The sequence below is a fragment of the Anser brachyrhynchus genome (assembly GCF_964034855.1).
Source record: "Anser brachyrhynchus genome assembly, chromosome: 2".
Classification (NCBI taxonomy): domain Eukaryota; kingdom Metazoa; phylum Chordata; class Aves; order Anseriformes; family Anatidae; genus Anser; species Anser brachyrhynchus.
In genome coordinates this window covers 62728162-62754496 of record NC_137695.1, presented here as the reverse complement: position 1 = coordinate 62754496, position 26335 = coordinate 62728162, and the positions used below count along the sequence as shown (strand labels likewise).

Here is a 26335-nt window from a genome sequence, read left to right as displayed (position 1 = left end):
AAACCTGTACTATTTACAGGAGAGTTGCACACGCAAAATCCCTCGTAGCGTTTTCATTAGTGGTGGTTTTTTATTTGTTTGTTTTGTTTTGCTTTTTTGCAAGGTGAGGTTGTCTGCCTGAATAGTCATTGCTATTGGAATTGCCAAGTTCTCTGCATTTTCCTTACAGCTCTGTGACAAACCAACTTCTATCATTCAATAGATGAACCAAAGGAAAGAAGAGGAAGGTAAAATATGCTCACCTGAAAGGAAAAGGATTTTTTTCTTTGTTCCTTAAGAAGCAATGTTACAATTAACCACCTCATTCTGAGAAAGCTGAAAGGAAATTCTTCCATTCTTTTGCCTTTTTTTTTTTTTTTGACTGCAATCATAATTTGGCACAAATCCATGGAAGATCAAGAAGAATGAGCTCAAACTGGTAAAGGGAAGGGCTATTGAACAACAGAGGACTGAGCAGCTGTCATGTAAAAGAAGTGAGGAGTTTGGCTTTTTTGTGTAATGAATGAAGATTGAGACAATATGTGACCAAAGGCTATGAGGGAGGTAAAAAAAACAAAAGAGAGTAAAACATTTAAGCTAAGTGAGAGCTGGCATAAGTACAAATAGGGATAAAGAAACCATGAACTGATTTCGGCTGGAATTTAGAGAATGGTTTGCAAGAATGAATGTCAGAAGCTTTTCTCATTGGAGCAATAGAGTCAAAATAATTAAAAAAAAAAAAAAAGGATAAATTTTAAGATGAACTTAATAAATTTCTATGCAGAATTATACGATGAAGAGGAAGAGAAGGGAAAGGAGAGAAAAGAGTGGATCTGCAGGAGACCAAGCGAAGGAACATGAGGAACTGGGTAAATTGAGAAGTCAGGGGAGGGTAGCAGAGGTCAGCTGTTGGCTTTTGTGGCCAGGAAGAAAGAAGAGAGTTGGAGGAAGGGAAATGGATGCCGGGGAAGGGACAGAAAATGTTGAACATACTGTCTGTGGGGAAACCAGTGAGATCTGTGGAAATGATACTGGTGCAAGAGGAGAAGAAGACTTGAAGAGACAGAAGATTAATTTTGTGAATGGCACTTCTCTTTCCTTTATTCTGAAGTGTGAAAGGAAAACATATATCCTCTGATTATTCCCCAGCCTATAAAATGTAAGTGCAAATTTATGTGATCCCTTCGGTGCATTGATTTGATCTGATCTATGGACCTATCCACACTTGAATTGCTAAAAAAAAAAAATCTCTTGCTATCTAGCTTTCTCCAAGGAATATCTTTCACCTTATTTTCTACAATGCTTTTACGTACAGCCTTTTTGCACAGTGACTTTTGGTCTCAAAAGGAGATGTGCTGTTGCCAGTTTTCACGTCTTTTCATGAGTTTCTTGTCTTATTTTTAAGAAAGAAACCCCAAAAATCAGGTTTTAGTCCTTATAGATATAGAAGATGATTATCTGTGGATCTCAGGAGACAAAAAGAAATTAAAATTTATTACAGATTTTTTTTCCTGTTTTTTAATCTCCTGAACATATTTTGGTCATGCTCATGGCTATCTTTTTGGTGGGAAGGAGCTGAGTAGTCCTTATTTTAAAATCCTCTATATAATCAATACTTGAATTAGTTCAGAAAGCACCATCTGTGCACATAGAGCAACTATGCAAGTTAATGTTATCTTCACGTGTTGTGAGACCCCAAGTAAAACACTAAAGAAAATAAACCTCTAAATCCTATTCTTCAGTACTTTTATGCAGAATGAGGAGATTTGTCCTGACAAGAAATTCAAAATATTCTTGTCATGGTTCTGGAAAATAGTCAGAGTTGACAGATGGTGTTCCTAGTTTCAGATGTGGATATAGACAAAGGGAATCCACTTTATCACAGGGAGAGGGAAGCAAATGGGATTAAAGAACTGCCCAGAAACAATTTTTTTTTTAATGTGAAATGGAGTGACTCATTTTCTTTAATATATATAATTTTTTATACGTGTATTCTTAAAACATCTGCTCAGGCAGAAGCAGAAAATCAAAAGGCCCTGAGACAGGCAGTTCTGCCTCAGTTGTCTTGGCTTAAGTACAACCAGAAACTCAGAAGAAAAACTTCAGTCCAGAGCTGCAGTGTTCATGGATGCCAACTATGCCTATGTGAACCATTTTGCCTTTCCTCAGCCCCACTCTCAACTTTCCACTGTTCTTCTTCAGTACTGCTTGTTGTCAGCCAGTCTTGAAAATAATTTTAATTTACTATTTTTTTAAAAACATGCTGCTGCTCACTAATAGGGGATTGTGATACTAAAGGGAAATGGTGCATCTCATGCAAATGGTCAATCAACATAACCGATCCACATAATATGGATGAAATATTAGCTGGCCAGTCTGATTTAAAGATGAGTCTTGGGGTCTGTGACATTTTCATGTTTGTCAAAATATTTTACTTGTTATTCATCTGCATTGCTATACTGTCTAATTTATTTTATGAATGAAATATTAAATAGAAACCTGTGTTTCTTACATTAGCTTCTGTCTCAGTGGAGATTTCTTTTGAATGTTACTCTGAAAAAAAGCATCAACATTGAAGTTTACTGAAAACAAATAAGTAAAAAAACACTCATTACTTTTGTGATACTTAATAACACAGATGTCTTCTCTTTATCACATTTATTTGGTATAATTACATCGAGTACTTGAGATTTCAAGCTTCTGTTACAGCTTTAATTCATAAGAACAAAAAGATGTGATCCACGCAGGTTCTAATACTCGTGATATGACTATACAGCAGAGACTACAATTTACCCCTGTTCTAACAAAAGAGCACTTAGCTTATGTACTGAAAATAAATGAATTGATGGTTTATCAGTATAACACATTTATGTGACAAATACTCAAACACTTGACTTCCCCCATAGTTACTGATTTTGGAAAAGCCTTTCTGAAACAAGATCCTGTTCAGATCCAAAGGCATGCACTACTTACTTATTTTTTTGCACAGGTCAAAGAGACGTATAATGGGAATTGTTTCTGTTTCAGATTTTTGTAGTGATTGCACTGTACACTCTTTGTTGGATGTCTGAATAAAAGAAATGAGGCTTTGAGAGACACTGAGAACTTTAGTTCCTACTGCAGTCTACAGAAACACCAGTCATTTGTGTTGTGTATACGGCCACTCCACTTGGGTCCTCTGAAGAGGACTTCCGTACTCAGAACTTTGTGTTAATGAAGGTATATGTTTTAATATAACAGATTTGAGAAATAAAGGCATCTCTTTACATCTCTGTTCCATTCCCTGCATACTATATATACACTATATATATACATAGTGGTGCTGAATGTAGCGTGGTATTTTTTTCCTGGCCTTAAAAAGAAAGTTTCTTCAAGTTTTCTATGTAGTCAGACCCATCCTTCTTTCTGCCCAACTCTTCCTCTCAAAACTGTACTATGTACTACTAATGTACAGTATATTTACCTCAATCTTCTCTTGTTTACTTACTTCTTTTTATTAAAGATTTTCTACACATACTCTCAACATGTTTATTTCTGTAACCTGGAGTCTTCTTGAGATAGCATGTTTGGATCACTGAGTGGGTGTGGAACTTCCTTTGCTTTCCATCAGCTAACTCCTTCCTCTTTCATTGCCACTGTGATTGGGAGATAATTTGGAATATGAACTGGCAAGACTGGAGTACATGAAAGAAAATAACTTGCTTAGCAGAATGAAAAAAGGGCAGGAGATTGTCTACAGTGGTTGTGCTTCTAGTGAGATTCCATGTTAAAGCTGATGTGTTTAAATGTTTACTCTTCCATAATACCCTGAAAAAAATCTCTAATTAAAATTAAAAATGCAAGATCTGAAACTAAAACTGCATGATTGTTTTTCTACTTATTTGATCTCCGCTACTGTGGTTTCCAGGCACCCTGCAGTCTTTACTTCAGTACATGTTTTAGAAAAGTAGATGCTATTGCAAGGAGGTAGGCATTATCATCCTATTTTACACATGTATACTGAAAATAAAGCAATTTAGGTATCAGTAGCTGCAGAAAACACTTAAATAGCCTTAAAATTCTAGAGTATAAGCACACAGAAAAAAGTGTCAGAGCAAGGATTCAAACACATGTTTCATGTGCTCACATTAAAGTCTACAGTGTTGGCTTATTTTCATTTTGATAAAATAGCATGCTTGTATTTGTGCTCTTACTTTCACTTTACTGAAATATGATGTGCTAGAGATCAAGATAGGATGTGAGAGTGATGTGATGAGGGTATGGGTAGAATCAATGTGAACAAGAAAAAAAAAAAGTGCTGCTCAGCTTCCAGTCAGTGTTTCTGTAGGCTGAGTTGTTCAAGCATTTAAAATTACTTTTTACTCACAAAAACTTGATTTCGAAGTTATGTGAATTTGATCTGAGTCAACTTTGTTGAACTATGTGCTGCAAAGGACACTGAAGCATTGACCTGAGAATTTTGGCACTTCCTTCTTGTTGCCAGGCTGAAAACACCATGTGAAGAGCCGTCCTTACAACCTTCTCTCCATTTTCGTTAAGTGCAGTACTAAGGGGAAAAGGGTGCAATGCTAGCAGGTTTGTGGGTTTTTTTTTTTTTTGTATTAAACTCGGTTAAGCTTTGCGTAATTGTCAGGTCAAATTTACATGGTTCATGTGGTTTACCTGATCTCTGCCTTGTGTCAGTGAGATTGCATGTGATTCTGATCTCATTCCCTTCAAAGAAGCTGTCGGCTTACACCTTGTGCTCCTGACTTGAGCAGTTTTGATTAATTGTACTGGAAATTACTTCTTGGAAAATAGGAGAAAAGGTCTGCTTGTAAAAGTCCATTGTCTGTCTGTTGTATTTTGTTACTTTATTGTTGTGATAAACATTATATAGTTTATTTAGAGTGGACACAATCACATTTATTCTAGCATTAGAGAGATTATAGATCCAAATATATGCCCCCTATTTAAAACATGGAATACCTCTTGAATCAGATTTAATTTTTTTTTTTTTAATGGATCTGTTATACTTTTCAGAAAAAATCAGGGATGATCCACAGCAGAAATCTTAGCAATGGTATATACCCAAGTACCTGGATGTCTACTGTTGACATACCATAGATACTTTTGAAAGAATGAGCTATTTTTCTGTAAAATAGAACAATTGTGGAGGAAAAGGAAAAAAAAAATACAGAGAAAGGAAAATATTACAACACTTTTTCAACACGCACACAGGAAGACAGCTTTTTGTTTTGACTTCTTTGCTTACATAAATTTCTAAGCTGAGTTTTTGCTGCCTCTTATTTGACAGCACAAGGTCATGTCAAGATGAAGAGATATGCCAATGAATTGAGCATGAGTACAGAGACAGGTATTCATCTGGTCACCAATCTGTGACAAGACATATACATTTGCAAGAAACCATGAGTCCTAAAAAAAATACAAATGGGTTTGTAGGTACAGTGTCTTCCAAATTACTGAATTACAGACCTTTGTATATTAGTAGGTTTGCTTTGAGTGCTAAATTGCGATTGTTGGCTAGAATAATTGTATTCGGGAGACTGCCAAAAGGCCCAGCATGGTGAAGTGCAGCAAACAGGGCTTGTCTAGAGACAGTAACAGTGAGAAGTTGTCAAAACACAAGTTGTGCAATTTTGTTGGCTACAATTAATCAATTAGTGAAAACATCCATTTGGGGGAAGAAGATGGGCTGTTCTTAGCAATGACTGTCATAAAAGGTAGTTAAAGACACTGTTTTATATTGTGTATGCCTACGCATCTGAATTCGGACATGATGAACATATGCAAGCCTAGATTGAGGGCTCAGGAGTAAAATACAGGTTATTCAGCTGAATACAGGCTTCTTCTCTAATTTATTTTTTTATTTTTTTCAGGAGGTTGATGGTTCTAGTGATTAGATTGGATGGGAAAAATGCACTTTTGGACAGATGTGCTGGCTTTCCTTACATTGCTATATAACTGGTGAACACAGATATGTAGGCTTGGGGGACTCAGCTCCCTCTCCTTTTCAGAGCTATTATCTATGTCAGTAAGGGGCTTTAAAATGCCACTCAAATAATGGATTACAAGGAGGGACCATTCTGCCCCTGAGTGGGTCACACTCCTGGTCTCCTGCTGTCTTTGGCTGAGTTGCACTGGATTAAAAGGTAGGACCTAGCCACAGTGCATAAGTGCACTGTACTCTGCGTGTGGACGTGTGTGGTCTGTTTTCAAGCCCAGTTGCTCTGGGGCAAGCCCAGTGGAGAGAGAGGGGCAAGAGGAAGACACACCTGCTGAAACACGGGCTGTGGGGTCCTCAGCACGTTTCCAGCCTCACATTGCTGCTGCAACAAAATCAGGGAGAAGCAAGAAGCATCTGCTGATGGGGAGGCAGAAATAAAGCAGAGGACAACAGTTCCTAAGAGTGAATTTATTAGATGGCGTTGACCCTTTTACTCCCAGTTCTTGAATGGTTAGCGAACCATAGAGTGTGATTTGTTCCCCTTTGCTCATTATTTATAACAATTTGTTGAAAGGTTTATATGAGGATACCAGTCTGTGGATTTGCTTCTGAATGACTCACCAGTATTACTACTTGGAGAGGTGTTTTCTGCTAATAATGCTTTATTTCTTCTGGCTCAAGTAGGGATTGGTGTTGTTTTTCATTCCTGGACTGGAGGACTTCCACATCTTTCCAAATGATAGATATTTCATATTCAGACACTAATTTTCAGATGCTTATTTTGTATTCAGATTCTAATACACACATACTGTAACACGAGTGTTTGCCCCCTTTTCCCTTGTTTTTGTTTGGCTAATATCCCGCTGAGCAAACTTTTTTTTTTCTTTTTTTTTTTTTTTTTCCCTCACACACATGCATCAGAACTGAAAAGAATTCAGAAATGTTATCTATGTCAACAACGTTTTTTAAAAAATCTTTTATTTTGAGGTGCTTGTATCATGCTACCAAATTATTATCAAATGTGATTTTATGCAAGGAATAGATGGTACTTCACAGATAGTTCCTCCGGGGATGGAGGATGGGAGGCTATTTTGATCCATTTATCAAATAGCTTGCAGCTTCCATTTCAAGGCCAAAAAAAATTACTGAGAAAAGAAAGCACGTTCTCATCTAGAGATCTATTTAGCAAATAAAAATTATTTAAAAAAAAAAAAAGGAAAAGGAAATTCTACAGGCTTCACACTCCTGCTAACAAAGGTTATTTTCCCTTTAACAAGCAATTATTAGATGGATAAACATACTTTCTTGCTGTTTGAGAAGATCTTTTGAAGTCTATTCCTATATTCTTATGCTGACAAGAATATTTCTGTGGATTTTTTTTCTGAGCAACTTCCTTTCTATTTCTTCTGTCATTAGCAACAGCAGCAAATAGCAGCATTTTTTTATATTTTCTTCAGATACCAATTGTCTGTTTCATTTCTGAAATTAGTCCTATGTAATTCATTCACATCTGCAAAAGTATTCCTGATTTATAGTTATGAGTGAGATGTGAATTAGACCCTAAGGAAATAGATTTTTGAAACTGGAGAGAGTTGTGATACAGCAATTTAATTCAGTCATTAAAAAAATTAATTAAAATGTTGACTTTTATATTATTCAATGTCTTGGCCATTTAATAAGTCACTTAATTTCTGTCTCCTTTTTTTTTTCCTCACCATCTTTATATTGGTAATAATGTTCCTAACATGCCCACTTACCATACAGAAACATTGGCAACATTAATATTTCTACAACAATTATATTAAGTTCTAAGTATTTTTGTTTTAAGAGATGCTATCCTTCCTTTCATTTGTTTCATTTTCCTAGGGGATAACATTGGAACTAGAGTGTCAGCAACAGGTTACTGTTTGAGGAAAAGGGATTTTTTTTGTTCATTACTCTAAAAGACTCATATCCACATCTATTAGCCATGTACCATGGGTTGGGGGGGAGGGGGGGCGATATTGTTATGATTTCATAGGCCTTTTTGTTCAGCATTCCTAGGGATTTCTCTTTAGACTGTCCTTCACAGCCAGTGCTGTGTAATTGGAGGGATTGCTCTAGTATCCTGAATGATAGACATTTGGGCTTATAATTAGATTTTACTTGGTGATTTTGTTTTGTTGAATATATAAATAAAAAGGATGAGCAATTGCTTTGCTATCAGCCCAAAGGCATTTACCAGTATGTTATGGTATAGCTGACTGTTCATTAGCTGATGTGCATACTCCATGCACTGCCAGTCATCATGCTATTAAGTGAGCTTTGAAAATGAAAGTACCTTTTTTTCTTTTTTCCACTAGTCCCTGCATGATGCAATTAATGAGGGACTGGTCTGAAAATGCTAAAAGCTTTGCTCTTGCAGTTTTGCTTTTGCACTTCCCACTTCTCCCTCTCCCTCTTTTTCTGGCTCTGAGCAGCTCCTCAGGGAATGAGATTTGCAGAGAAGCAGAAGTGAGTCATTTCTCTTAGCAAGTGAAATATGTCTCCCATTTCTCCCAGTCTTCTGTTGAAGGATTTATTTTCTATTTCAGCAAGCACCAGCTGAGAATCTTTGAGAATCTTTGGTTTCCAACTGATGCAGGGGTGTAGAAGGGCTCACTGCAGTGTAAGCTTGAGTATGAAAGGAGTTTAAAAAGTGATCTGGAAGGAGGAGGATGCTGAAGTTAAAATGATAAAACTTCCCGGTTTACAACCATGGCAAACTGCAAATCCAAAACCTGCCTTTGGCTGAAGCTTTAATCTAGTAAATGTCGCTCAAAGCATCACTTCCAATTTTGCATCAGATGGAGACTCAGGTGAAAAAGAACCAACCTTTTTTGTGCCAACCTTCACACTATCAGAGAAAGGCTCTTCCTCAGTCTCAGGGGTCCCAGCTATCACAGGAATCAGGACAGGGAGCAGTTGAGGGAAGTGGTGCAGGTCTAAACGGCTGCTGGTCTCTCATATTTCCTGCTCACGAGTGGGTGGAACTGTGGTCTTATGTGTTTAAGGACAAAGAGTCAAAGAGGTGTCAGCTCCCGATGCCTGCAGGGAAAAAGATAAATTTAGGCAGAGCGTGGAGCTGTTATAAAAACCCTATTAGTCCTTCCCATTTGTATTTCAGTCATTAGAGGTGTGCAAGAACCTTGAATTCAAGAGAGTGAAGGGTCTTTTTTGGAGTCAATTTGTGTGAGGAAGAGGGATTTGGGCAAGATGGAAATGGGTTTTATGCACTGGAGGCCAGAGAGCTGCAATAATATGGACCAAAAGAAAACTGGTTGAAAAATGGGGGATTTTTGACAACTATAGTGACTGCCAGAGATACTTGAAGCAGTAACCATGCCTCTCCTCCACCAATGCTGTCTGGGAATGTAAGTGATACATGGAGTGCAAGGAGGAAATCTTGAAGTTTCAAGCACAGTTGCAAACCTACTGTCTTTTTATTGACATGATCGATGATACAGACTTCTACTAGCAGCAGCTCTAGGAGAACAGATAAATTATATAGCCAACTCTCTGAAAATAGTGGGCAGTGTGGATCGCAGTGTGGAAATTCCACTAGCTCTGCATCTAATTATGTAAAGGGAGAAATTGCTGAGCTCCAATAAGTTACTTATCAAACAAATTAGTTACACTTTTCATAATCGGTTCTTTTGTATCTGAATAATTAATTCTTAGTTGTTACTGAAGATGTGGTTCTCTGTTTGGCTGTTTTGTTCTGATTTCCCTTCAAGAAGTATAAATGTCATGGAAAATGTCATATTTCTGAAAATAGGAGGAGTATGGAGATATTTCCAAATGACCAAGGCTCATAACCTCTCCATCTGCCTTTTCAGAGATTTTAGATGGCCTTTTCTTCCCTCTGCACTGCCAGGTGGGTCCAGCAGGTATCAGCCCCTAAGTTGCGAGTCAACAGAAATCATACTGACTTGTCCAAGGACTGGACTGTCAACTGATTGAATCAGGAACTGGTAGGGTTTCAGCTGTCAGTAACTGACCAGCTTTATGTACACAGCTCAAACCATTCAAAGCAAGAACCCCTCAGATCACTAACACTAGGGTTTTATATCTCACTGCAGTTAGCTCTGTGCAATAATTTTTTTCTGCAGTAGACACAGACACGGTGCCAAACAGAGTCAGCATTCAATATCACAGCAGAGATAATTCATTCTTTCGAGAGCTAATGAACCTGGCATCATTGATGATGGTGCTTTTTACAACTGTCTGGTCACTGGGGATTACAGTTTGAACCACATATATCCTACTGTTCATTTGGTATGAAATTTATCCCCAGTAATTCTTGAGGAAGCACTGGTTACTGGAGTGCATACAAAGAGTTAGGTATTATGAGTTACATAAGTAAGGGCTTACCCATACTTATAGTTGCTGGTGCTGTCACAGGCTAGATTATCACACTTCTTCTTGAACTTTTTTTTTTTAATAACAAAACATAACAAAAAAACAACCAAACAAAAACAAACAAAAACCCACAAAAGCAACACAGCAAGGAGCTATAAGGTCACCCTGAGAGCTAGTTCTTTGGTAAAAAAAAAAATTCTTTTCTTTTCTTTCTAACAAGGTCTGGTCTCTCTGCAGCTGAGGAGATGAGGACCCAGATGCCCATTCTGTATTTCTAAAATGATTAAAATTACCTTTGTACTATATTTTTCTGTTCTGTTCCCTGCCTCAGGAGGTATAGAGATTTCTTTTAAAATAAGAGAGCTTAATACTCTTTTGTTTGTTTTTCATTAATTTTTATCTGAATTGAAATTCTTTGCTATAAAGGCTCTGAAGAGGTGAAAAGATGTATTTCGCTTTATTAATTTATTTATTTTAAATCCTGCAACCTGCTCCTCAACCCAGGAGAATCACTTGCACATCATCCACTCTGTGGAAGATTGACTAGCTTGAGGTCGCTAGCCGCCTCATGTTTCCATGGCTATACGCACTCCTGGATTGGGGTCAGAAGGGACCAAAGAGCCTTGGAAAGTGGAAGGACTCATTCATTAGCCAATGGAATTGCAACCGGAAGCAATTGGGGCCAGTTAGTGCTAAGCCTGCTTTACTACTTGATCAAAAATACTAAGCTATTGGCTTGACATAGAGATATAACACATCTAACATCAGTGAAAATGGAGAATTTTTTTCCACTAGCTCTCTCTCTCTCTCTTTTTTTTTTTTGGACAAATTGTCAATTTTGTCCAACACTTCAAAACTGAATGGGAAATACGAAAAGAAAAAAAAAAAAGTATGTCTTTAATGGAGATATTTCTATGGAATTTAGTGAAAGAAAAAAATGCTAGGTTAAATCTGCTCACGCTTGTCTTAATCTGGTGATTTCAGTGGTGTCCTTCTCCTTCTGTTCTCTGATGATTTGTGGAATAAACAGTGTTTCACATTGTGGATAACTCCAGCTCAAAGCTGGGACATGCTGGTTTTAATAAAATGCATCTAATCCTTAGAGCCATTTAACATCTGGAAAGCAAGTTGTTAAAAACATAAAGCCCATCTAATCCAGTGAGCTGCTCAAAGCCAAAAGCCTAGAAGAGGAGCTTTTTCTTTACGGAGTAGTTTAAAGCCCCAGCTATAACATGAACTGCTGAGGCATTTAGTCTGGTGTGCTATTCAGGGTATGAGGGTTGTCTACCTGGTGCTGAATCAAAAATTATTATAGCATAGTATCATGTTCTTCATCTGAAATACACACAACTAATACATATTTAGAGAGATAGGTAGATGACAAAAAGAGCAAGTATAAGAATTCTTTTTAAGGTTGTGTAAATAAAAATGCAAGAATATATGAATACATATAAGGAAGGCTTTCCATATATGCATATTATTTTCCTGATTAATGAGTAGGCCCTTGATCTTCTTGGCCATATATTAATTATCTGTGGATTCAGGGAAACTGACCCTTTAGCTTGCTGGATGGTATATTTTTTCTTAATGCAAAAGAGAGTTGCAAAATTAAAGCCCTTTGATGTGGTTTTATTAAGCAGCAGGGCCAACAGTTTGTTTGTTTATGTTTGTTTGTTTGCTTTCCATCAAATACTGCTAGGTAGAAGTGAAATAACATTTTGCTATATCACTAACTTGTACTTACACATATGTTGTTATATTGGGCTGGTATTTCCCTGAAACCAGAATGACATAAAATATTTGTTTTTAAAAATCTGTATAAAACTCTGTATCGGTGAAACTGAAATATTTTCACTACCTCAGACTCCTTCAAGCTTCTTAGAGTCAGGTTGGCAAGCTCATATATGTAAGTCCTGTCTCTAGCTTCTGCGTAGTGTCCATGGTTTCACATTAGCACCTCATTAAATCTTTACAACAGAAGCTGCCATATTTGGTCTTCTGAGTATGTTTGCACAAAACCACTGTTGTGATTTTGAAAGCAGTAGAGACATATTTGAACCATGTCTCACCAGGCTTGGAACCCAGAGAAACTGAGCAAATACTTGGTCAGGGTTTCTAGTGTGTTTTTTAAAAATGAGCTCTTTGTTACAGTGGTTAAAGTGACACTGATGTCAGAACTAGACCATGGAGGCATCTCCCTATGTCTTCATAACCACAGAATCAGTGCCAGTATGCTTGTTCTCTCAGTTTTATTGTCTACCCAGTGGCAGAGTGTCAAGGATGTCTTGATACAAATGAAGCGAGGCTCTTGTAGGGGAGGCTTCTTAGTCCCTTTATAGCTACACAAAATGTTCCATGGACTTTAAGTCTTTCTCCATTGGAGTGGTGTTAAAGAAATCATGCTCACAATTTGTGAGACTCCATGCCTAAAGTTAGGTGGGAGGAATACATCCCATACAGATGACTGAAATAGCATCAGCTATCAAATACAGCAGGGTAAACTTAGGAATTAAGACCCACTGGATAATTACAAATGACTTCTCTTTCCCCCTCTCCTTTCCATCTTCTTCCTTCCTGTTAGTAATTTTTCCTCACTTTGGGACCTTGAAGTTATCACGTTTTCATCTCCACTGGCAGTGGTGTTGATGACATTAGAAAGTACATTAATGGTTGTTTCATTAGGGTGTGCAAATAAGATATTAAATAATGTGCTCTGTTAAACCTAGTTATTAGCAAAAGCTTGCTGTAGTTACTAATTTAATCAAATCTGTTAGGAGTTGATGTTCTTGTTTGTCAAAACAGTCTCAGACAATCTGGTCAGAAGGTCAATTAGTAAGCACTCACTTCATTATACAATAAACTTTCTTCATTTTTAAAAATCAAAATCAATTTGTGTCATATCGCTTTCTGAAATGTGGTAGTGATGATGGAGTTTTTTAGAAAAGGAGACTAAAGGAGGGAATATCTAGAGCCTGACATTGATTTTGCCATTGATTTGCTAGGTGACCTTAGGCAAGTTGCTTTCCTCTGGAAAGTATCTCTAAAAACAGTGCTGTCAAACTTCATGGTTGTCCCAAAGATTTATGTACCATATGTCCTATGAAATATAGAAAATAGTTTATCTGTCAATCCTGGAATCATAGAATCCTAGAATGGCTCAGGTTGGAAAGGACCTTAAAGATCATCTAGTTCCAATGCCCCTGCCAAAGGCAGGGATGCCACCCACCAAGTCTTCCTTGCTTGTAAAATTCAAGTGGGATCTGAGCTGTCACTAGGAGTAAAGCTCCTGCAAGGTGATTTAAACCCTATTCACACCACTGCAACCACATTGTTTGCAAAGACTTTTGTATACAGATGATTACTCTAAATGTCAGTTGGTATTCTTCTATTCAAGATATCAGAAGAGAGAACGACTGTCTGTCTTTTCTCTTCCCTGTTCTGACTCTGTAGGAATAACTGGACTGAAAACTGCAACTGTGTGTGTATGTGAAGGCAGTGGGCTACATTCTGCACTGACCAAAGTCAGTCTAAGTGTTGCTGTTGCTGTTAGACATATCCTAGATATGTGAAGACAGAAGGTATCATGGAGATGGTTCGGACAGAAGATTATTTTTTAAAAAAGTTCCCCTTCAGAGCTGAAGCACATCTTCTGCTTACCTGCTCCTTAGCTTCATCAGTGGTGAGAAGATTCTAAGACTTTTTGAGAGGGTTTTAGGCTTAGTATCTGGAAATGCATTATGAGTTTATATAGGTTTTATGTATTTTTTATTTTTTTTGTGATGCTGAAGAGCACAAGCTCAAAACATGTCAGTGCAAACAAAGTGCATGGAAAGGTGCGTGGTACCATTGAAACCTCTCTGGACAGTTGTGATTTTCAGAGATTCATGTTGAAACCAAGACACTTGGAATTTTCCTTGTCTTTATAAAATAAAGAGGCTCTTCATTAATGAGAATTGTAGTTACATCTTTTTTACCCAAATTGAAATGTATAATGAATTCATCGTGGGTAAAGGTTAGCTGTTAATTGTATGTAAGAGCTGATTGTTAATGCTACCATGAAGTTAAGAATTCAAGAAACCATAAACTTGAGTGGATCCATAAAAGAAAAAAGAAAAACAGAAAAAAAAAGAAAAAAGAAAAAAGAAAATGAAAAAAGAAAGATTATCCACTTATCTCAATAACACAATAACGAAAACATCCACAGTTTTATTAGGGAAGATTACAAAATGCAGAAGGCATATAAACCCACTGAGCTTTGGCACGAGTGAAATTCTTAGTGGAGGGAGTTAAGAAGCCACTTCACTCACATATATTTTATTCTGTAACTGTCAGTGAAAACGCTGACTATACCGGTTTGTGTATTATAACTGTTTTGGCTAGAATGGAAGTAGCTATATTGTGTTAAAAGTATATTCACCTTTTGTGAGCAGAATTAAGTAGTTCTAGAGGTGTACTGCTACACCACGTTTGCAAGAGTGGAGGGGTTTCATTTCCAGAGAATCACAGAGTGGGTGAGGTTGGAAGATCATCTGGTCCAGCTGCTCTGCTCAAGCAGGGCCACCTACAGTAGGTTGCCCAGGACCGTGTCCAGATGGCTTTAGAATATCTCCAAGGATTTTTTTGTTGCATGAGTTTTCATAGAATCATAGAATATCCTGAATTGGAAGGGACCCATAAGGATCATCAAGTCCAACTCCTGGCACCACACAGGTTTACCCAAAAATTCAGATCATGTGACTAAGTGCATAGTCCAAATGCTTCTTAAACTCCAACAGGCTTGGTGCAGTGACTACTTCCCTGGGGAGCCTGTTCCAGTGTGCGACCACCCTCTCGGTGAAGAACCTCTTCCTGATGTCTAGCCTAAACCTCCCCTGTCACAGCTTGACACCATTCCAGCGGGTCCTATCACTGGTGACTAAAGAGAATAGATTGGCGCCTGCCCCTCCATTCTCCTTCGTGAGGAAGCTGTAGGCCACGATGAGGTCTCCTCTCAGCCTCCTCTTTTCCAGGCTGAACAAGCCAAGTGACCTCAGCCGCTCCTCATACATCTTCCCCTCTAGGCCCCTCACCATCTTCGTCGCCCTCCTCTGGAGGCTCTCCAACAGTTTAATGTCCTTTTTGTACTGTGGTGCCCAGAACTGCACACAGTGCTCGAGGTGAGGCTGTACCAGCACAGAACAGAGCGGGACAATCCCTTCCCTTGACTGACTAGCAATGCCGTGCTTGATGCACCCCAGGATATGGTTGGCCCTCCTGGCTGCCAGGGCACACTGCTGGCTCATATTCAGTTTGCTACCAACCAAAACCCCCAGATCCCTCTCTGCAGGGCTGCTCTCCAGCGTCTTGTCACCCAGTCTGTACGTATAGCCAGGGTTGCCCCATCCCAGGTGCAGGACTTGGCACTTGCTCTTGTTAAACTTCATGTGGTTGGTGATCACCCAGCTCTCCAATCTGTCCAGATCTCTCTGCAAGGCCTTTTCACCTTCATCTGAATCCATAACTCCTCCAAGTTTAGTGTCATCAGCAAATTTGCTCAAAACACCTTCTAGTCCTACATCCAAATCGTTTATAAAAACATTGAAGAGCACTGGCCCTAAAATGGAACCTTGGGGGACCCCACTGGTGACCGTCTGCCAGCCTGTTGTGGCCCCATTTACCACAACCCTTTCAGCCCTGCCCGTCAGCCAATTGCTCACCCATTGCATGATGTATTTGTTTAGCTGTACGCTGGACATTTTGTCCAGCAGGATCCTATGGGTAACTGTCAAAAGCTTTGCTGAAATCCAAAAAGATCAAAAAAATTTTGCAGGTATCAGTAAAATTACAGCACAAAACACTTGATAACTACTTTCATATTACCTGTGAAATATCTACCTACTACCAAAGATGATGGCCACAAAACAGATTCACTGATGCAGTCCCTCTATTGCTGCAAAACTCAGGGCACTCAGAAGTAAAAATTTCTGTAGTACTATTAAATGGACTCCACTGATCTTTGCTTTATAGCAAACATTTAAAAATGAACAACATACTAGAGTAGTGATATAACAGCTCATGGCAATAGATAAAATTTTGTTATTATATTGAAAATAAAAGGTACAGACATAGGCATACGATGGTGGACACAGAATAAAATCGCATAGTTTATACTGATGGCTATGACATGATCTGCAAAATCTTTCTCCTTTTATAGCAGTTTAGCTACTGAGTTCACCAAGCACTCTACACAGAGGATGCTTCTCTCTGTTAAATGACTGAAGAAGCTTTATAACCATGTCCAGACGCCTTGGGATTAGTTCAATGTACCATATAGTCATCTCTCACTCCTAAGTGAAGTGGGAATAACTTCATGGCAGTCAGTGAAAAGACACATGATAGTAAGAGAACCAGGCCTATTTAAATGTGAGGTTTTATCACGTCATTAAAAATGGTACCTCAGTAATACTGGTGTCAAATGTTGTTACCCATTCTAATTTTTCATATAGGAAGCAAGGGAATTTACTGGTGATTCCCATAGTTTTTGTACTGAAGGATCCTTCCACGTTGAGAATAATATTTTTAGTTACATATTCAGTACAGGCTTTTTATATTCGATACTGGTTTAGGCTTTTGCAATTGAAAATAATCTAATACTTTGTGTTATAAAACAATCTTGTGATTATTTATTATTTCTTTATTATTTATCATTTCTAGGAGAAGCTGGCACTTTTCTGGTTTGTGGGAAAATTTTGTTATCAACTATGGATTGAATATGATCATGAGATCCAGAAATATGAGGACCTATAAATTCTCTTGAGAGATCATCCCTGGCCATCCATATATGGAACTGAAATCCTGCAGGGGTTGTCACCATAGAGAATGTAAGATAGAGGAATAAAAGGAGGCCTCATACCTAGTCTGATCAGTATTTGTCAGAATCAGCATTTTGCTACATCTTATCTTTACCCTTCTCCAAGGAAACATGTATGCTGGAGTTCTCCAAACTGTTTTAGAAGAAAAGGGAGAGAAAAGATGTTGCACAGAAGAGAGCTGGTTTTCAGCTTTGGCCTCTTAAGGCAAAAGTAATAATACAAAGTACAATATTGCTGAAAGTCTTTTTGCACAGCCAAACCCTCAGAAGTTAGAAATGCCAGCAATACTTTTCTATTCAATTTTATTTTTTGTCTTCTTGTATGTGTTCATTATTAGTTTCAATTACATGCTGACAAGAACTTACAATCTTTTTGTCATAGTCCTCCCTCATTCTGTGAACAGGTGGTGCAGCTGAATTTGAAATGAAAACTTTCACTTTTTCTATCATTTCCTTTTTGTGGAAAATGATTAGTTTATATCAAAATATCCTAAGCATAAACAAAATCCTCTGATATTATGGGCTAATTTCCACTTACTAGAGATATATATTGAATTATCATAGAAAGTAGCAGATATATGTTGGAAGAATGGAAAGAAGTAATGAGATTTTTGGCTTTGTTTTGGATTAATTTATTTGTCCAGTCCTTAGCCTGACATTTTTCATTTGAATATCTGTAAACATATGTAGTTTTTCTGATGAGGCTGCTACCATATCCTGATTTTTGGGTCTTACATAAAAATGATCTCTTTCCTTCAATTATCCTTACCATGCTATGATTTGACCACAAATTTAGTTCCAAAAACCAGTCCTTTATTAATGTGTAGCATACTAACTGTCCATGGGTCAGCTTAGTTTTTTCTGCTCACACGTGCTAGGTATAAATATAAAATGCCAGTTCTGGCTATTCCCACATAATAAGTTTAGCGAGACCTAAACTCAAGCCTAGCAATAGCAAGAAAGGCACAAGACGACAATTTGTAACCTATATAGCTCTAAGTCTGGGGAATTTGCTTCCTGCTTCCTTGAAAAAATAACTTATCTTGCTTCCTCTGGCAAGTTGCTGATATATTGCACACCGACAATGAAATATTGCTCTTAATTATCCAGCCCAGAGGTATTTGGAAATTGCACTGGATGAAATGATAGGCAGAATCAAACTGAAATGTATTTTGTTTGGGTGCTGTAAGCACGTCTTTTAAGAGCCATGTTGATGGGAACTCCATGCAGCAGAAATGTTGACTGATACAGCAGTGATTAAATTGAGTGGGGCTGTTTGGCCCAGCTGAAGAGTCATTTTTCTTCCCCTAGTAGTGACTAGGCTCAAGTTTTGTGCCACAGACATCAGAGAGGTTAAGGAGATTTCACAATTAAAAGGTTCAGCACCCCGTCTTTTCCAAACACAGTGTTTTATTAATAAAAGTCCCAGAAAATGCAGGTGCTAAAAATCCTGATTCCTTTCTGACAGTGAGATTATCTTACATACAGTGGAATTTTTCAAAACAGGAGTAACTTGCTTAGAAGGAATAAAGATGTAGCACGGAAGTTTTTAGGGAGTCCTGGAAAATTAAAAAATAAATTAAAAACTTTCCACAGGTTTCTGATTGCTGTTTCCCAAGGTACAACAAAACTATATGAAATGGTTTGGTTTGGTTTGGTTTGGCTTGGCTTGGCTTGGCTTGGCTTGGCGGTGTACATTACTGTCAGTAAAGGAAAAAAAAAAAAAAAAAGCTAAAAAGTGATTTCAGTTTTGTACTGGAGGAATTCCACTTGAAAGAGGTTGAAGAGCAAGAGTGTAGTGGGAAGAGAGCAGCAAAGATCTTGCATGTAGATTTTTCATTGAATTTATGCTTTTATGGAATGAAGGATGGACAATGCCTGTTTCCTAGGCCTTGTAAAGGAGTTAGGAGTATTGGTGTACACACCATAAGTGAATAGTTTACAATAATTTTCCCTGTGTGATGATGGTGTGATGGATAAGGGAACCACATGACAGAAAAACCAGGCAGGAGTTTATCTGTCCCAGTTTTTTATTTTATTCATCAGTGTCAATCCTCAAGGACCAGAACAAATATGGGGATTAAGAGTGGATTTCCTCTGGCCCACAGTCATATTAGATTATGTTGTCCACAGAAGTACTTTTCCATTGCTCTGATAACATACTTTGCTGTCAGTGCTTCAGCGTGTTATACTTCTGAAGAATGTTTCTGTCAAAGAGCCTGAACAACCCTTTGCTTTGTCTGACAGGGACCTAGAGAAACTTTAAGAGTATCACAAGAAAAACGTATCAGTACAATTGTGTTTTATGTCATTGTTTTAAAGCAGGATAAAACATGCCCACTCAGGGGTACAGCATTTGAAGGTACCTGTACTGATGCATAGTGTTCAAATAAACCCAAATCCACAACTTATAACCCTAGACTATTTAGAAATAAATATGTAAGAGGTGTATGTGTGTGTGTGTGGATTGCTCCTGTTTTGGAATCCAGTAGTTTGGAAGTATGGTCTCCCTTATAAATAAGGCTCTGGAGCAATGACAACTCCATTCAATTTCCATTTCATCCAGAGTTTTCCTCTTTGATGAAGACCAAGACAGTCAGTCTGGTTTGGTCTTGGTTCAGACTGTTCCAGTCAAGGCAAAATACCTCATGTTTTTTTTGTAGTTGGCATCTTAAGCTGGTTACTGGTGGCTGAATTTTTCATACTTATGTCACGTCTGTGGATAACTTCTGTGTACTAAAAGCAACAGGCCCAACAACTTTTAACTTTGTTCTTTCTTCCCACCTCACATAGATATACACCTGCTTCAATTAGAAATTTCTTTTCATGTAGTGACACTGATGGTATTTTTGTGGATAAAAAGTGGTTTTGACTGCCAAAGATAGTGCAGACTTTGTTCAACTGTCATTTTCTCTTGTGCTCTCGAAAATAAAATGTTTCCATTGTTAGATCAACTTCAGAGTTAGCGCCAATTCCTATAAATGTTGCCAGACACCAAGTCTAGGCATCATGTGACTAAACCTTGGCTCCACCAGAATCAGAAATACTCCCATCTTTGGACCAACTTGTAGCATTTTTCTGTAGACCAATTCCTGATGTTGTAGGCCAACCCAAACAGTAAATGAAAATTTGCAATTCATAGCTTGTTTGGGTAAAAACTAGACTGAACACAATCCTGTCTTATAGACTCTTGGCCTAAAACCAACTTCTTAACTGTCATCACTGTTGATAGGTTGATCTACTAGTCCCCTTCAGTCCTGTTTGACAAAGTTAGTAACCAAATTCAAGTGCTTTCTTGATTTAGAGAACAAGAAGTATATAGTAGGTTGAAATCTTTTTCACCGTATTTTGATTATTTACACTAATATGTCAGGCTCAGTGTCCTGGTTCCAGTTAGGACAGAGTTAAGTAGCTCATAGTAGCTGGTAGGGTGCTATGGATTAGGATGAGAAGAGCGCTGATAACATGCTGATGTTTTAATTGTTGCAGAGCAGTGTTTACACCAGGCCAAGGACTTTTCGGCTTCTTGCTCTGTCCTGCCAGCGAGCAGGCTGGGGGTGCAGCAGGAGCTGGGAGGGGACAGACCCAGGACAGCTGACCCAAACTGGCCAAAGGGGTATTCCATACCATCTGACGTCATGCTAAACAATATATAGGGGTGGCTGGCCGGGGTGGGGGGGCCGGCTGCTCGGGAATAGGGTGGGCATCGGTCAGCGGGTGGTGAGCAATTGCATTGTGCATCACTTGTTTCGTACACATTATTATTGTTAATACTATTACCATTATCACTATTATTATTATTATTGTTATTATTATTTTCCTGTCTTAATAAACTGTCTCTATCTCAACTCATAGGCTTCACTTTCCCGTTTCTCTCCCCCATCCCAGAGAGGGAGGGGGAAGGGTGAGCGAACGGCTGTGTGGTGTTTAGCTGCCAGCCGGGTTAAACCACAACACTCAGAAAAAGATCTGATAATAAACGTAACCATAGTAATGTGCCCATTTACATTAAGCAATGAAGACTGGCTCTACAATCAAGATTAGCTGTAATAAATCACATTTATTTATTTATTTTAAACGCTCTTGCTTTCCATGAAATCATTGTGATTATTTTTAAAACAATGCAATTAGGCCTTTAGATACTGTATTTGAATATTTAGTCTGTTGATCAGAATTATTAAAAGCATCCTTCTCTGAAGCATAATTTTTAATTATCTTCAGTGGCGGTGTATCTTAAATAAGTGCTCTAGCTGAGACATACAATTATCCCATACAATAGTTAAAATGAAGTTTTGATTATTAGTAGTGTCTCGTTAAAATTGTTTGGCTGACTGCTACATTGCATCTGCATTCTTTGTCTAAAGATCCAGAAAAATAATTTGCGTTGGGATATATTATACAAAGATAAACTGGTAAGCTAAGCCAACAGATTTTTGGGGAGACTGAAGACAGAGTACTTAGTTCCAGCCAAATGTGTAGTTAGTTAGGGTAGGCCATAAGCACTACCTCTGGAAAAGAGTGGAGGTGCGATGTTCCATTCAATTCTACATTTTGGCCTACAGAGGATGCGCTTAGTTGTATAATCACAGTGGAGTTGGGCTGGTCTAACCATAAAATCCCTTTGTGGTGAGCTTGCAAAGGAGTTCTGCTCTGGTTGTGTTGAAGTTTGGATGTTAAAATATCAAATGAAGGCATATCTCAAAATAATCATTGTAGAACCAGTGTGGTAGATTTCTTTTCAGAAATGCAGTACGTGGTGATCAATTAATTGATTGAAAGACTGTGGCCTGATCAATAAAGTGTGAGGTTTCCCCAAAGTGTTTGATCTGTTGTTTCCCTATTTATCACCATGCATCTAGTGTCTAGCATTTAGGACCCGCAGTCCCATTCCTACTGTGGCCTGTGGCTAAAATGGCTCCTCGTGTGACCTTCTGTCTCCACCTCACTTCCTTGAGTGACCTCTTCCTGTGGGCTTGCACGGCAGCTGCAAAAGGAACACGATCAGTGGTGTGGTGAGTGCTCTCCCAAGGCTCGCTGGTGTTTACCTTAATGTCTGTAGTAGACAGGAATGAAATCTTGCAAAGTTTATCCGTCAACAGGGCTATGGCATCACCGTGTAAGCTTAAATGCCTAAATCCCTCATATGAAACAGGTTAATCTGAGGTTATATTATTTGCATTTTTTTTCTTGTTTTGATTTACCAATCGCTTTATTTCCCTTCAGACGTTAAGATGGTGTGTTGAATTGTTATAACAGAGATTTATATTTAGTGGTGTTTATAATTTAGGCCTGGTACTTTCTTCCCATGGCAGGGAGTTGGAACTAGAGGATATTTAAGGTCCCTTCCAGCTTATGCCATTCTATGATTCTGGAGCATTCAGCTATTGAAGTCTTCCCATGAGGAATCAAATGCAGTCCAAGAACATGCCCACGCGTGCACTTGTGTGCACACACACCTACACCCATGTTAGCACTTCTGGAAAAAAGAGGTGGGATGTAATTTACCAGAGACAAAGCTGGTATGGTTCTGTAAAACATGTAGTGAAAAGAACTTCCAGGACAAGCTAGTCTGTAAGTTTGTACTGTTAGCTGTGGAACAGTTTATATTGGAGTTGTGATTCTCTGCTGTACAGTGACGCATGCTGTTCTGGAGCTGGTCAGTTTGGCAGCTGTGCAGTGGGTTGCAATGCACAGGGGGATCTTCTGAGGCAGGGAAACCCCAGGGTAGTGGAGAGACCCTCCAGGATCCAGCTGCTCTCCTGAGGGCAGCAGCAGTAGCGATTGTCAGATGCTGAGAAGTGTGCAAGGCTTGTGAAGTCCCTGAGGGTTGTCTGAGGGGGGTCTGGGTCCCCAGTTCAAATCACAGCAGGCAGAAAGCAAGCACAACCACTCAGCAGAAAGCCATGCTGTCTGCTTCCTCTGAGCTTCCAGTACCCAGCAGAACTAAGGCAGCCACTCAGAGCTTCAGTCGATTCTTGTCACCACCCAGGTTTCAGGCTGCAGGGCATTTCTGGGGTGGCTTTCAGAGATGGAAAGCAGTTGTGGGCACACCTGTGGGGGGTGTTCCCAGGAAGAAGAACTGCTCTGCCTGGTGGCTGAGCTTCAGGAGCCCGTGGGTAGACTAAGTACCATCCAGTAATCCAAGGAGACAGATCAATGGAGCTGTGCTCTGCCCTCTCTGGTACACACATGACAACTTAACACAATGGTAGAGGAAGTAGTTTTTTTGGAATTTTAGCAAGGCTTTTGATACTATCCTTCACAGTATCCTTCTGGACAAATTGTCCAACTGTGAGATGAATAGGCATATGGTATGCTAGGTGAGGAACTGGCTGAACAGTAGGGCTCAAATGGTCATCATGAATGGGGCTGCATCTGGCTGGTGGCCATTCAATAGTGGTGTTCCCCAAGGCTCAGTCTTAGGGCCAGCTTTGTTCAGTGATCTGGCCATCAGCAACACCATGAAATTTAACAACAAATGCTGGATTCTGCACTTGGCATGGAGTAATGCCAGACACAAGTATAGACTGGGAGATGAGTGTCTGGAAAGCAGCCCTGCAAAGAGGGATCTGATGGTGCTGGTTGACATGACAGCAGGCTCAACGTGAGCTAGCAGTGTGCCCCGGCAGACGAGAGGGCAAACTGTATTCTGGGGTGCATTAAATACAACACAGCCAGCCAGTCAAAAGAGGTGATTATCCCACTATATTTAGCATTGGTATTGCCTGACTTGGAATATTGTGTGCAGCTCTGGGCTTGACACTTTAAAAAGGATGTTAAGATGCTTGAATGTGTCCAGAGGAGGTCAACAAAGCTTGTAAAAGGTCTGGAAAGCATGTCCTATGGGGTGCTGCTGAGTACACTGGGTTTGTTAAGCTTGTACAGCAGGAGGTTGAGCGATGGTGACCTTAGTGCTCTCTACAACTTCCTGAGGAGAGGAAATGGGGAAGGAGTTCCTCATCTTTTCTGCTTGATATCTAGTGACAGGACATGTGGGAATGGCTCAAAGATGCATTCAGACTAGATGTTAGGAAAAACTTTTTACTGAGATGGTAGTTAGATACTGGAACAGGCTTCCTAGCGAGATGGATGATGCCCTGTGCCTGTCTGTCTTTAAGAGGAAGAGGCATTTGGATAATGCTTTTAGTGATATGTTTTAACTTTGGGTCAGCACAAAATAGTCTGACAATTGGACTTGAAGATCTCTGTAGGCCCCAACCGAAGCTATTCTAACAGACTACCTTCAAAAAGCTATCAATTCCTACACAGATCTGATTAACCAACAACAACGGCGATAACAAAAAAAAGGATAATCATTTAATGTTAAAGAAATTCAGGTACCTTCAGGGTCAGCTTGGCCAACTTCCTGCTGAGTGCAGGGCTAACTTCAGAGTTAGACCAGCTTGCTTAGGATCACGTGCTGCTGGGTTTTGAGAGTCTCCAAAAATGAACATTCCACCACTGATCCAGTGCTTAACCACTTTTGCTGTAAAGTTTTCTTTTAGTTGGAACAAGAATGTTGCATATAAACTGGTCATGAATAAATTTAGGTAGGAAATCAAATGACTTCTGTGACGTTCTGGAACAGTGCTCTGATAGGATTTGTGGGAGGAGAAAGCATCCACTTGAGACTTAGATGCATATCGGTCTGATTATAAAGGTGATAACTGTCTGTAATAGCAAAGGACTTGACTCAGTGACCCATTTCAAATTTGAAACCATGATTTTTTTACTGTGATGGCTGTTGAATTTGCTACTTGTACTTGAAATGGTCACCTTCCTGCTGCTTTGCTGCTTATATAGAATTGTAAAGCCTTATATTTCTTACCGTGCACTTCTCTGTTTATATTTCTGTAGGGAATAGGAGCAATCTTTCTCCTTGAATTAATGAAGCTAAGTCTCTCCTGAGAAATTCAGGAACAGACTGGGCATGGTAATAGACCTTAATATCTAATTCACTAGAGGAGCAATATTATTCACAGTTACTCATTTTGTGCCATCTCTGGACAGAGAGACTCATACTCTAGGTCTATTAGTTCAGTAGCTTCTTCAGGCAATTAGTTCTCAGGCACACATATCTAATGAAGTCAATATTTTACCTCAATCATTATTTTTTATATATTTATCAGAGGACATTTCTGCTGCCTTGCACCATTGTACAAATGCTAAAGTCACTAAAGGCACTGCTGAAATCCACCTGTGTTTTCTTTCTGAATGCTGATCTAAGATGGATGCCCAAGAAGACAACTGCATCATGAAATTATTTTAATCATCCACTAGTAGTTAAAAAGCACAGGTATGTGCTGTAAAAGAGTGCACTGAAGCCCCAAGCCTACTGTGTGAAACTTGAGTGAATTTGTGAATGTGTGAATTTATGGAGACATTTATTGGGGGAGAAGAGAAGAGAAAGAGAAAGAGAAAGAGAAAGAGAAAGAGAAAGAGAAAGAGAAAGAGAAGAGAAGAGAAGAGAAGAGAAGAGAAGAGAAGAGAAGAGAAGAGAAGAGAAGAGAAGAGAAGAGAAGAGAAGAGAAGAGAAGAGAAGAGAAGAGAAGAGAAGAGAAGAGAAGAGAAGAGAAGAGAAGAGAAGAGAAGAGAAGAGAAGAGAAGAGAAGAGAAGAGAAGAGAAGAGAAAGAATGGAAAGGGCAGCAGTCCCAGTGTTAACATCACTTTCAGTAACACTGCGGTACCTTACCCATTTCTGCTCCCCCTGCAGAATGTCTGGCTCTGCAGTTACACATTTGTGTGTACATAGTATAAAATTACCTTTACTCAGAGGCCCATTCTTCAAAAGGAAGGCTGTGAATTATTACTACTTTAGGTCTCAAGGAATAAGGAGTGATTTAATGACCTTATAAGAAACACTATGGTATGAAATGGAAATTTCTATTCTGTTCATTATGGTCAAGTATGCATTATATTTTAAATAGAGTAGTTAGAAGGAAAGGATTATTTACTTACAGTGTAGAAAATGTAAAATTGCAGCTAATGAGCTTGTTTGCAATTTTTAGTAATGTATGTTGCCATTAAAATCAATGATCTTAAATATAGTAATTATACTTTGGACTGCATTTCATTTAAACCTAGTATGATGGAATAATTTTTCTTACAGAGTATCAAATTACCATCAATTCACTTTTAAAATAAGTTTTTGAGTTTTAGGAGACATATGCCAGAATAA

The 26335-nt window shown here is 38.8% G+C and overlaps 1 protein-coding gene across 26 annotated transcripts in view; it reads left to right on the top strand.

Moving 5' to 3' along the window:
* Positions 1-26335, top strand: part of PDE1C (phosphodiesterase 1C) — a 396700-nt gene that overhangs the window by 249823 nt on the left and 120542 nt on the right. The window contains exon 1 of one of the 26 annotated variants that reach the window (XM_080582955.1): positions 200-22168. The exons of the other annotated variants lie outside the window; for them this stretch is intronic. Within the exon in view, the coding sequence (XP_080439081.1) occupies positions 22068-22168 (101 nt within the window). The 5' untranslated portion in view covers positions 200-22067. Of the gene's footprint in view, positions 1-199; positions 22169-26335 lie in introns of those variants that run through there. 26 annotated transcript variants of the gene reach the window in all.